General features: G+C 33.0%; 2 protein-coding genes across 2 annotated transcripts; both read left to right on the forward strand.

Annotated features, from left to right (window-relative positions):
• The first annotated feature begins 281 nt into the window (after positions 1–281).
• On the forward strand, positions 282–4,073 carry LOC103489288 (50S ribosomal protein L15, chloroplastic). The gene is made up of 5 exons (XM_008448383.2): positions 282–447; positions 539–890; positions 2,186–2,337; positions 2,518–2,774; positions 3,592–4,073. Exons 1-4 carry the CDS (start codon positions 367–369, stop codon positions 2,737–2,739), a joined length of 807 nt encoding a protein of 268 aa, XP_008446605.1. The 5' UTR covers positions 282–366; the 3' UTR covers positions 2,740–2,774; positions 3,592–4,073.
• Positions 4,074–8,671: 4,598 nt separating this feature from the next.
• Positions 8,672–10,901, forward strand: LOC103489287 (uncharacterized). Its single transcript, XM_008448381.3, has 4 exons — positions 8,672–9,008; positions 9,710–9,912; positions 10,010–10,073; positions 10,166–10,901. The coding sequence occupies exons 2-4, from the start codon at positions 9,749–9,751 to the stop codon at positions 10,460–10,462; spliced, it is 525 nt and encodes a 174-aa protein (XP_008446603.1). The 5' UTR covers positions 8,672–9,008; positions 9,710–9,748; the 3' UTR covers positions 10,463–10,901.
• Positions 10,902–12,360: the final 1,459 nt, after the last annotated feature.

A 12,360-nucleotide genomic window follows, 5' to 3' on the forward strand; every position in this document is an offset into this window, starting at 1 on the left:
GAGTCTATTACCGATAGACTATGTAGTAAATGTTGGTCTATCACTGATAAACCATAGGAGTCTATCAACGATAGAAGTCTATCACCGATAGAAGTCTATCACCGATAGAAGTCTATCACCGATAGAAGTCTATCACCGATTGATTTTGCTATATTTGCAATTTTTTTAAAATGTTGCTACATAGTTAATAATTATTCTAACAATTGCTATCTATATAATCGCATATATCATGGAAAAAGGCCCAAAATTTCCGTCTGACCCAATTGTGATGGCAATAACAAAGGCCCATTAGGCCCGAATCGTCATATTGCTAAGAAAAGAGAAAGCAGAGAACGTCAACTGTAATCATTCAGTTCCAGCTTATCCATGGCTGCCCTCTTTTCCTTATCTTCAACTTCCTTGACCAGAACGGCCACTGCTCTTCCTTATCCAACCACTTCCTTCAAGGTATGTCACATCACCTTCTCCATTTCTTTCTTAATTTCAAATTCAACTCCTCATCTCACTTCAATTACCTGCTGTGTTGATTCTTTTCCAGGGAAATGTTAGTATTCTCAACTCAAAACACCTCAGCATTTCTTCACCCAAACTCAAATTTAAGGCTGTAGATGGTAAACACTTGGTTGTTCGCAACCAGGCTGCTGCTTCTTCCCTGTATGCCTCCCCCGCCGACAATGTGCGGTTCCGTCTTGACAACCTCGGACCACAGCCGGGTTCGAGGAAGAGGGGCAAGAGAAAGGGGAGAGGTATATCGGCGGGACAGGGTGGTAGCTGTGGGTTTGGAATGAGAGGACAAAAATCAAGGTCTGGACCTGGTGTAAGAAAAGGATTCGAAGGTGGTCAAATGCCTCTTTATCGGAGAATCCCCAAACTTAGAGGAATTGCAGGAGGTAATTTCTATCACATTCTTCTGCTTAGTTGCCTTTTGTATATGAATTTTAGAACTCTACGTATCTTAGCTTGCTAGTTCGGTGCAATCGCTATTGCTAATTCTGCTATAGATCATAGTTGCTTCATTGAGGGAGAGTTCAAATTATCCTTTTCACTCTTATCCTGAAAACTTCCATTCCATTTATTTTTACCTATTTAGTGCTATAGATTATGGTTGCTTCATCGAGGGTGAGTTCCAATCATCTTTTTCACTCTTATCCTGAAAACTTCGTTCCATTTATTTTTACCTATTTAGTGCTGTAGAATATGGTTGCTTCATTGAGGGAGACTCGGAGCGTTCCAATTTTCTTTTCATCCTTATCCCGAAAACTTCCGTTCCATTTATTTTTACCTATCTAGTACTTGGGAGGTTGTCGGAGCAATTGCTAACAGTTGTTTGGAATTATTGCACTTGAAATTTATGTAATTCCTTATTCCTCGATAGGAGGGCATTTGGCCTTGTTAGTTTTCTGTAGGCTAGGGCAAGGGAGAAAAGTAGCCACTCTATAGTTGCGCATCCTTCTCCCAGTTTCTTGAAACGTAATCGATAATTTGTACTATGGTGTTTGGGCTAGAGTGATTAGGAAGCTGTCATGGTTCATGATGACGATCTTCAAGTATCCCACAGCGTGGAAGATTGAATATTCTTCAAACTGGATATAGGAGGCTGTTAATTTACTTTTTGCTTTCTGGGAAATGGTAATGATGTATAAATGAGAAGGGGATTACGACAATGAGAGGAATAGATGATCTCTCAACCTAGTCAAAAGAATTCAGAAAAGCTCTCATATTGGGTTGAGTCTAATAAAGTGAAATTTCTCAAGCTCCCATACAGAGTACAAAATCTATGAACCCAACGAAAATCTCTCTATAACGTAATATCTTGTATAGTTACCCTTGTTTTTGTTTACTAGCTATGCCTTTGGTTAGAATGGTTAGTGTATGAGAGGTATTTCAATCTCATGTAAAGAGATTGGATTTTAACGATTTCCTTCTTGTTTAGCTTTGTGGGAGGGGGTTTCCTCAACCCCCGCCCTTAGTTTTTTCTATTAGCTATCTTGATGAATATATTCCAATGTTTTTTATTAAAAGAAAGGTTTTTTCCTCTTCCCGTTTCTCTTGTCATTCTTTACTCTACGTTTTTATACAAAAAAACATTCCAAGATGATATATCGTGTATTGTATTTGTTTTTCTTGTGGTCACCTTTGTTTGAACTGAAGATATTCGAGCTGAACAATTGCTTTTGTTTTCAAGGTATGCATGCTGGGTTACCTAAATACGTGCCAGTGAATCTGAAAGACATTGAAGAGGCAGGATTTCAGGAAGGAGAAGAGGTCTCTTTGGAAACTTTAAAAGAGAAGGGTTTGATCAACCCATCAGGAAGAGAAAGGAAACTCCCATTAAAGGTACTAATGTCTCAAGTATCTACATTGTTAAGATCACACAAGTTGATATCAAAATTGATATTGTGATGCACTTTTCTACTCCAAGTGAAATCAAAACTGGGTGATTAAAACAGATGTTTCTTAAATGATCAAAGTTCTGGTGACTGATTCATAATTGTTTAAACTTTGTCTTTCCTTCAGATTTTAGCGGATGGAGAGCTAAGTGTAAAGCTAAATATCAAAGCTCGGGCCTTTTCATCAGCAGCAAAAGAGAAACTTGAAGCTGCTGGCTGCTCCTTAACTGTATTACCTGGCCGAAAGAAGTGGGTTAAGCCATCAGTGGCTAAGAACCTCGCACGTGCGGAGGAATACTTTGCAAAGAAAAAGGCTGCGGCAGCTGCTGCAGAACAGTCATCTGCTTGAATAATTGTAAAGTTGCAGGTGGTGACAAATTCCAGGTTAAATCTCTTCCTTAGTAAGTTTGGGCCTTAGCTAGTTTGTGGGCTTTAAGTCCAATTCCATGCTGTCTGATTGTATTATTGATCGATTTCTAGAGCAAAAATTTTCTCTGAAATATTCGTGCTCTTTTACTTTAAACTGCAAGAAAAGAGAGAAAGCAATTTTCTTTCTTTTTTTTTTCTTTAAAAAAAAGAGTCAATTCAGAAATGGCCGATTTCCAGAACATAGTTTAATTGGATTAGGCTTATACTCACGAGGTTTGACCAAGAGGTAAGAGGTTTTTGGATCTCATCAAATCGCATCAATCCCAAATCTAATTCAATTAACAAAAAGAAGGAAAAAAAACTCATAAATAGTGGTTTGAATATGAGTTGACTAGCGTGGAGAAGAGGAAATCAGGTATGGATGATTCAGTTAATTTAGTCGTTTCCATCATTCTCAATCATGTCATCCACTAAGGTACGAGTCTAGTCTTGGACCCATTCAAACATTTCTGCTTATCTAAACTAACCAAATTCGGATCAGTCTGGATCTGATAAGCTGAACTGTTGAACTTTAAAATTGATTTGTATTGTTTAAAAAAATTGCAAAATAGAATTAGACTAGGGAGCACAAATATATTTAAATCAGAGCTATCCTCTTTAGCATATGGGTAGGAATTTCAATAGAGCTATGGGGTTGATCCTACTTGGATACTAGGAATCTGGTACAGGATAGCAATAGTCAAATTAAAACGTGTGAATTTTGAAATTTGTGTTCAGTTCCTCACGATTGATTGGTTCAATAAGTAATGTGCACTGTTGTTTTGGATGCAAGGCATGTGCTTTACTAATCACATATTGCTGGATGACTCATTTCCTCTCATGTCAATAATGCCTGTTTGCGTCAAGAGAACTTGAAAGCGACCACAAAACAAAAGCTGCATCACTCATGGTGGTTCCCTTTCTCCATTATTCTAATAACTTTGGATTTTCTTTCCATCTCTTTTACTCTCTTTCTCTCTCTAAAGCTTTGTTTTGATGTAAAATCCAATTACCCACGAGCCAACAATGATAGCCTTTCCAAACAAACTAGGTCAATTCTGTCTTCCAAAACCCACAGAAATCCTTCATCAGCTTGCCCGTTACATACACTCTCACAATATGCTGACTACGCCGCACATTACCTTATATGGGAATGGAATTTTAGAGCCTTTTCTATATACCTTTGTTGGGAACTTGTTGTTAATTAGTGTTGAGTATCTTATATTGCTGTTGAGCAAAACGGAGTTGAAGTTTTACACGTTTTCTTTGACCAAATTGAGTGGACTTCCACGTGGAAGTCCACATTCTTGGTTTTTTTTTTTTTTTTTTTATTCATTTCTTTCTAGTACCATCCTTTAGAGTTTAGACCATACTGATTACAATATTTAAGGTGTTTTTTTTAGTTCAGCGAATGGTCGATTGAACTAGACTTCAAAATAGTAATGAGTGTGTATCCACTCAACCATATTCTGATTTTTCTAATGGATTAAATTATAAGTTTAGTTTCAGTATTTCAGTGTGTCTTGTTATTTGGGCCTCTAAATAGAAGTATTGATGATTTAAAACGTTATTAGATTATTGTAACTTTTCAAAATTTAAGAATAAAGTAAGTGTCATTATTTGTGTATATTATTCTAGGCTCGACTTATTCTCTACATATTTTTTCTAGTTCAACTAGTTCAAAAGAATTTGAACCTCTAATTTTGGAGATGGGATGCAACTTAAAGAGTTAACCAAGGTTGGCTTAGTAGTTAGTAGTGTTTGTCTCTTTTAACATTTTCTTCTAACAATCCTTCTTTAAATATTTTCTATTATTAGCTTCTCTCCCATGGCTTCCCTATCTCCCATTTTAAATATACTAATATCTTTAGCTTATCTATTTATATGCTCACTTTTTTCTCCCATTAATGCCTCCTTAATTACACTTGCCTAATTTCAGTACACAACTGCTTCTAATTGGTTGTAATTTCAATATTTTCTATTCCAATATTTTAATAATTCTATAAATGCTTGCTAAGTATTACTAAAAAAGTTGAATTACAGCTTGTCTTAAAACTCGTGCTCTTCAATGAAACTTACCATTTGTATCTAATACGTTTTATATACTTTTAAAATGTCAAGTTAAGACTTAATTTTCAACTTCTAATTTTATTTTTGTGTCGATCAAGTTTCTTGCATGTTAAATAATAGACCTGTTGTGTGCAAAAATGTATTTTGTGTTTGACAAGAGATGATGATACATACAATTTAAATTTATTGAAGGCAAAATCAAGAGTTTAATTTCTTAATAGCCATATTTCAAAAGTTTAAAGTGCTATTATTATATACAAAAACAACAATTTTCTTTTGTAATTCTAAGGAAATGGCATTTCAAAAATAATTTCATTGTGTCATTTATGACCAATTAAAAGTTACCTTTTTATAATTTACAAAAGGAAAAATTACATTATTAGTATTGAGTTTTGAGTTTTTAAAAAATATGCGTACGAGTTTATAAAAGTTTCTATTTTTAGTCATGACATCTTAAATAAATAAACAATAATTTTAAAAGGTCGACTCTTCTCTTTCTTTCCATTTCCCATCTCTCGCCTCCTTTCATCATCATTCCCTCTTCCCTTCTTCGTTGTCTTAGATCCATATGTTAATTGGGATAATAACAAAACAATACGATACTAAGAAACAACCTTCTTTTGTTCTTTTTCAAATATGTTAGTTTGAATTTACATTTTTTTTTTTTTTTGTATTAGTGATTACGGGTCTAAAGTTCTAAAAAGATGAAGAAAAAGATAAACTAATTTTTGATAAAAAAAAAAAAAGAGTTCACGAAAAATTGTATTGCTTTCCTCTCTAAATATCAAATGTTTGATCCATAAAATGTACTTAAAAACTTTTTTTAATAAAAACACAAAAGGCTTAAAGAGCGGATGACGTTACCCTCCGTGGCGGCCGAAGATTAACATAAACAAGATTTTTCTTTGTTTCTTTTTCTTAACAAAAAAGGAATATATACATAACACACACACATATATATATATATAATTAGGATCGAGTTGGTCATATTAAAATTTGACCTTTTTATATTGTGTTTTGTTGTTGGGAGTGTGAACATTTGACTCCATGCAGAAAGATTTTTGCGTAACAATCTTTCCTTGCTTTGATGTGATCAATTTATTCATGTCAACTAAATAAATAAATACTAATTTTATTTTAGATATCTAAAATACTACCTAATCATATGAAATTATTTATAATTCTTCTTCCTTAAAAGTCTAAACCGATTTATAAAATACGGTCACATTCAATAACCATTTGTAATCAATCCAAACGTAATACTACTAAACATTCAAGGGAACTATGGCTTCCTTAGGTTGGGTTAGTGTGAGTGGTAAAAAAAAATGATCTACCATTTGATTTATCAATAATAGGTTTATTATCTCATTATTCACATTTGATTCATATTTTTTACTTTGTTATTTATGATATTTAGTTTTAATTTAGTTTAGATGTGTTTGAGAGTGATTTTGAAACGATTCAAATTATGTTTGTTTTATTCATAATTCTTTAATATTTTTTATACGTGTCAATCTTTTGACAATGTACATTTTCTTTGACAAATGTTCATAGTCCTTAGACCGATGAGGAATAATAATACTACTTAGTAGGGTTAAGCATGATAGATCGAAAAATCAAGTTGACCGACCAAACCGAAGTCGATCGGTTTCGAAAAGTTTCAAATCAATAATTTTCAAAATATATTTTTAAGTGTTAAACTGATCAACCTTACTCATCGATTTCGAGGTCAATTTGATACTTTACTAAATTGACTAAGGTCGGTTTGGGGTCGATTTTGTTAAAAAGCAACTCCGACTGATTGATGATCATTCCTATGGTACTTAGGTGATTAGACACACTTCTAATTTATTTCTAGTTTTTCTTTTTTCCTTTTTTCCTTTTTTTCTCAATGTGTTTGTATCCAATGGATTTATTATAATTGATTATAATAAAACATAATATAACAAAATCCAAAAATATTTACGGTCCATGTAAAAATAAACTCATGAAGCAGTTTTTTTTATAAATTTCAGATTTGTCATTTGTCAGTGGAATATTGTGGAATCATTCCTCACTACACTTCTTTTTTTTTTATTCTTTGCAATTTATTATTCTCCACTTCATATTATTAATTCTCTTTTTTTATATGCTCACTTCTTCTTGTCTGCGATTACTTAGATCTAAACGATCGTGTACCAATATCTAAACAAACAATTATCTATCATAGACAGACAAACATATATCACTATCACTAATAGATCGTTTAAACTTAGTACAAAATCGTTTTTCACGCAAGTGTGACTAAGCGCATGTTATTTTTGTTATTTTAGATTGTGAGCATTTTCTTTTTTTCAAAATTATTCTATATTACGTAAATATTTGGTGATTTGTTATATTTTTGAAAAAACCTAAAAAGAATATAGTTTGTTTTTATGGGCATGTAATATATAACTATATATTATAATGACACCGTATTTTAATTTTAATAATTTTCACAGGACAAAAACAAAAAGGATGAAAAGCATTTTTTTTAATGTTTTTTTGGGAAGAAGAAAGGAAAAGCGTAATTAAATGATGGATCTCCCCATAATCTTCAATAAATATAAAAGAAACAGTTAATAGGTTGCAACATAGAAAAGCGTGTAAACACGTGACCACTTCCTTCTTAACAATAATGCTCATCTGCCGACTAACCACATGAAATCTTACACGTGTCACAATCCTATACCTCTTTTGGTAATTCAGTACAACCCTCCTTTTATTATTATTATTATTATTATTATTATTATTATTATTATTATTTCTTCCTTAACTAATTATTATTATTATTATTATTATTTTCAATTTCTTCTTTAACCAAAAATTAATATTATTAAACATACTTAGTGTCCTACAAATATAATTTCATTTTTCTTATCTCTCAAATTGTATATTTTTTTTTTTATCATATGCGAATATAGTTTTTATCACATTATGTTTAAGGTTTTGCTTAAATATATAAAATTATTTTTTTACCAAGTTGAAAAAAAAATTCCTTCGAAAAAATCACATTTTAGAGACTAAAAACATACTTACCATTTAAAAGCAACTACGGAGAGAATCATTCTTTCCCATTTGTCCTAACTGATTGATATAATCTATATAGTTTTACATTAAAAATAATAATAACAAAATCATTATTTGTCTCTATTATTTAGTCACATCTAAAATGTACCAAAATCTTTTATAAAAAATAAAAACTTATAGATATTCATATGTAGATAAAAGAAAGCAGAATTAAAAATATGTATATATTTTAATACTGGCGTTTAGATTTTTAAATTTTAATCAATTTTGTTTTCTCTAATATATTAATTTATCTACCAAATTGGTTCTTCTCTCCCGTATTTAATAGATCTTTATCATACATGTCTAGATTTTTTTTTTCTCTCTCTCTTTTCAAATCAGGTTTAAGAATTTTTTTAGTCAAATTTATTTTTAAAAGATAATTTTATCCTACTGTTTTTTTTTTCATAGTTCTCCAAAGACATATATGTATGTATCATACATATATTTTTAAAAATGGATAGATCTACCATACTGAAAAATTAAAGTTGATTAACATTAAAAAAACATAATTAAAAAGTGATAATGGTGCGTTAAAGGCGCTCAAAGCGGTGAAATATCTGTCGCCTCCGGTGGGCTGGCGGTAACATCACCGGCACCGCCAATGCTACAATTACAAAATGCTTAATAAATACGTAATTTAAAAATTATTAAAAAAATTATATATTAAAAAATTGAAATATAAATAATAAACTCAAATACCGAAGCGAAGACTCGGCTTTGAGTTGGGAACCGTTGCTCGCCTTTTTTTTTTTCTTTTTCCTCCTTCATTTCTTTATTTCTTTTTTCCCTTCTTCTTCTTCTTCGTCTTCATCCACCTTATCCCTCTGCCATTTCTGTTCTTTATTTCTTGTTCTGCTATTCTGATTGCTTTGTCTCCCCCTTTGTAAACTCACCTTTTCTTTCCTTTTCACTCTTTTCTCTTTCTATCTATCTCTCTATAACACTTCCCCATCCACATCTCTACCTTTTCTTCTTTCATTTCTGTATATAATACATACCTCTTTACCTTTTTCAAGTCTTCATACTCAACTGCTGCCACTTCGTTTTGAGGTATTCTTCTTCTTCCCTCCTTTTTTTCATCTGAATTTCTCTGTTTCTCTCTCTTTTTTTTTTTTTTTTTGGATCTGCCTATCTTATTTCTGTTAAATCTTACAAGTTCTTTGTGTCTTAGATGGTTTAATTGTACTCTGAACTCTTTGGTGGATGAACCGAAATAGGGGTTACTTGGAGAGAACCCATGTTTTCAGTTTATGTTTCTTTGGATTTTTTGGTGGGAACTGATTGATTCATTAATGGGTTTACCGGTCTTAGGGTTTTTTTTTTTTTTTTTTTTTTTTTTTTTTTTTTGTTTTTGCTTTCAATTTTCTTATTTTCCCCTGTTTCCTCTGCTTGATCTATGTTTCTCTCTTTTTGCTTTTGGTTAAAACGGGCGAGTCTTTGGATAACATCTGTTGGTGTTGTGTTAATATTTAATAATGTTAAGAGAGTGAAACAAAGGGATCATTTCATGCCAACTAATGATCTAATTCTTTTGTCCGTTCTTTTTGAACTTTTAATTATATAATTTATATATATTTAATTGTTTGCGAAATTGCCGAACAGATTCCGATCTGCTTAGGGGACAAAATCAAACTTTGAATTTTCTTCTCCTTTCTTTCCGCTTTCTTACGATTGTTTTGGTGCCATTTGTCGCGAGCATGATTTTATATTTTTTATTTAATATGTTTTTGGTTTTTCCTCTTCTTTCTCAGCTTTTATTATTTGTCCCTTGAAATAACCCAACACCAAATATGAATCACTGCGCCATTCTGTCAAACGCCTTCTCGGGCCACGAGGAGATGAGAACCTCTGTTCCTTGTCCCATTTCTGACTTCAGAGATCAACTTGTTTGCCCTAAACCACGTCGTCTCACCGTCAACGCCCACTCCGATACTTCCCTTCGATGGAATCTAAGGTTCTTCATCGCTTCCTTTCTCTCTCTCTCTCTTTTTTTATTTTTAATACAATCTCTTTTGTTATCAAGTGCTAATTCCTCTTGAACTAATTTTCAGTCACCAAGTTGAGCCAATCGACATGGCCGCCGGACCGGATCTCCTTGACTTCCTCCTGACGAAGGTACGCCTTCCTCTGTTTTCCTTTGATTTTCTTCAACATCATTCTAATTTGTTGATGATTGATTGATGATCATATGGTTGTCAATGAAACAGGGCGGTTGCAGCGTGGACCAATCGTTTACGCAGTTGGCTTCGTCGCCCCCGTTTTTATGTGGGTCGCCGCCGAGCAGAGTAGCCAACCCTTTGATTCAGGATGCTCGATTTAGAGAAGAAAAATTCATCCCCTTTACTCCGATTGCTTCGCCGTCCGGTCAGTTGTCGCCGTCTACATCCTCCAGGAAAGGAGGCCGCGTAAGGGCGAGTTTTGGGAACAAACCAACGGTGAGGATTGAGGGTTTTGATTGCCTTGATAGGGATAGGCAAAATTGCAGCATCCCTGCTTTCGCCTAAAATACAAAGACAAAAGTCATCTTCGTATTACAGTTTCAAGAAAAGCAAGATTCCCAATACAAATAGAAGAAAAAAAAGATTCAAAAGAGATGAGTCTCTCAAGAGAAGAAAGGTTACAATTACAATTTGCCTTCTTTTTTGTGAATATGTTTGAAGTGTTCTTTGTAAATGTAAATAAAAAACTTGCCCATGTATACTAAAGCTGTGTATTTTAAGGCTTTTCCCTTTTCTTTTCTCTTTGAGTTGAGAAGAATGCGACGAGTGTATGTCAACCTCTTGTATTATATTTTTGTAATTAGAAGTCTTAAGGTTGAGGAAATTTTCATTAGAAAGTTCAAAGTGAGAAAGATCCAATCTGTACATATTGCAGAACTTGAACTCGAGTCTGTTGAAGTCATCGAGATGTGAATATTGTACAACTAATTGTGAATTTTGTTCATCTTTCTGGGTTTGAATTTGCTTTTGATCTAACAGCACTTGTTGTAATTCCTTGAATATAATATACACGCTTCAAACAACTTGATCAGCAAATATCGACTCTAGCGGCTCTGTACCTTCGATTCACTATTACTTTTGCATATTTGCTTGGGCATAACGCTATGGATAGAAGAATTAGATTTTGCTTTTTTTCAGGGCATCTTCACGGTATCGCCGACCTCTCAGCTTTTATTAAAGCAACTTTGCTGGTGGAATAAACATCTCTCTCTTTCTTTGATGTTCAAAGCAACTTTGTTGCAGAGCTTGTCTCTTTATTGGAGTATTGATTTCTGAATTCTGACACAATTTTATTGATGTGAAGAAGATACTTTTCTTTGTGACATTTAATAAACTCATTTAAGCTTTTACTTAGTTCATAGAAATTATTAAACAATAACTGATAACATTCAGCATCAAATGTCCCTTTCCGTTCACCAAGTTCGATGGAATCCACAAAACAGAGATGGCGCTTGTTTCTAGGACTGCCAAAAGGAAATGATTCAGAAAAGTCTTACCTCACAAATTTTATAGAGGGACCCAATTCAAATATCTATCTCTAACTTCTTACACAAATATGCATTATTTACATCACAAAAAGCGTAGCTTCTGGATGATGGATTCTGATAACATGAGCAGGTCGGTTCAGATCATTGAGTTATGTTATCTATTACAATGGTTTCATGTACCTGTTTTGATGTTTAAATTTACCATGTGAAAAAGAATAATAAAAAAAAAAAAATAGCTTTACAAAAACTCTCATGCATTAACCATTTCTTTTAAAAGAACACAATTTATTAACCTAGTGAAAATGGTAATCATTAACTAAAAAGAGTTAATGTTGTCATTTGTTGTACTGAAAAGTAGTATCATACAAATACAAAACTTTGCATATTATACAGATTGTCATTCCAAAAATTTCGGCTATAACAATTTCAAGAGAATCTTATTCTCCGAAATTCGAACAGTTTTGGTTCACTTTCTTCATCTTATTCACCAGGAATCTTCAATAGAACTAGTCTGGGCTTGGTTGCAAATTGAAGCCCAGTTTGTGGGTTGGATGAATGGTGGGCCTGAGGCTAAGCTCATGGGCCAAATAGGGGGGGTTAGGGTTACAACGGGGAAGGGGACCGGTTGGTTAGGTTAATGAAAGGTGTCCGAAATGGATAATTACGACGGCTATCCTTATTTGTGGTCTAAAATCTCCAATCTATCGATTACTACGGAAGAGGTTCCCGCGTTCCATCATCTCATTTTCGTCCACTTGAATCCCGAAATCATCATAATATATATATATATATATAAAAATCAAATTACAAATATACCCTTTCTATTATTACTTCTTTGCCTTTTCCCATCTCAAAAATAGGATTTCTTTAAATAGGAAGGGAAGATTCTAAATTCATTTGTAGTTTTTTGTCTTT

This window comes from Cucumis melo, chromosome 10 (assembly GCF_025177605.1).
Source record: "Cucumis melo cultivar AY chromosome 10, USDA_Cmelo_AY_1.0, whole genome shotgun sequence".
In the NCBI taxonomy this organism is placed as follows: Eukaryota; Viridiplantae; Streptophyta; class Magnoliopsida; order Cucurbitales; family Cucurbitaceae; genus Cucumis; species Cucumis melo.

Bases quoted from the DNA above. Each gene is read 5' to 3' on its own strand.
- LOC103489287 (XM_008448381.3), top strand. From the start codon at position 9,749: ATGAATCACTGCGCCATTCTGTCAAACGCCTTCTCGGGCCACGAGGAG. The intron at 9,913-10,009 runs GTTCTTCATCGC...ACTAATTTTCAG, and splicing joins TCCCTTCGATGGAATCTAAG to TCACCAAGTTGAGCCAATCG. The intron at 10,074-10,165 runs GTACGCCTTCCT...TCAATGAAACAG, and splicing joins TTGACTTCCTCCTGACGAAG to GGCGGTTGCAGCGTGGACCA.
- LOC103489288 (XM_008448383.2), top strand. From the start codon at position 367: ATGGCTGCCCTCTTTTCCTTATCTTCAACTTCCTTGACCAGAACGGCC. The intron at 891-2,185 runs GTAATTTCTATC...TTTGTTTTCAAG, and splicing joins ACTTAGAGGAATTGCAGGAG to GTATGCATGCTGGGTTACCT. The intron at 2,338-2,517 runs GTACTAATGTCT...TCTTTCCTTCAG, and splicing joins AAAGGAAACTCCCATTAAAG to ATTTTAGCGGATGGAGAGCT.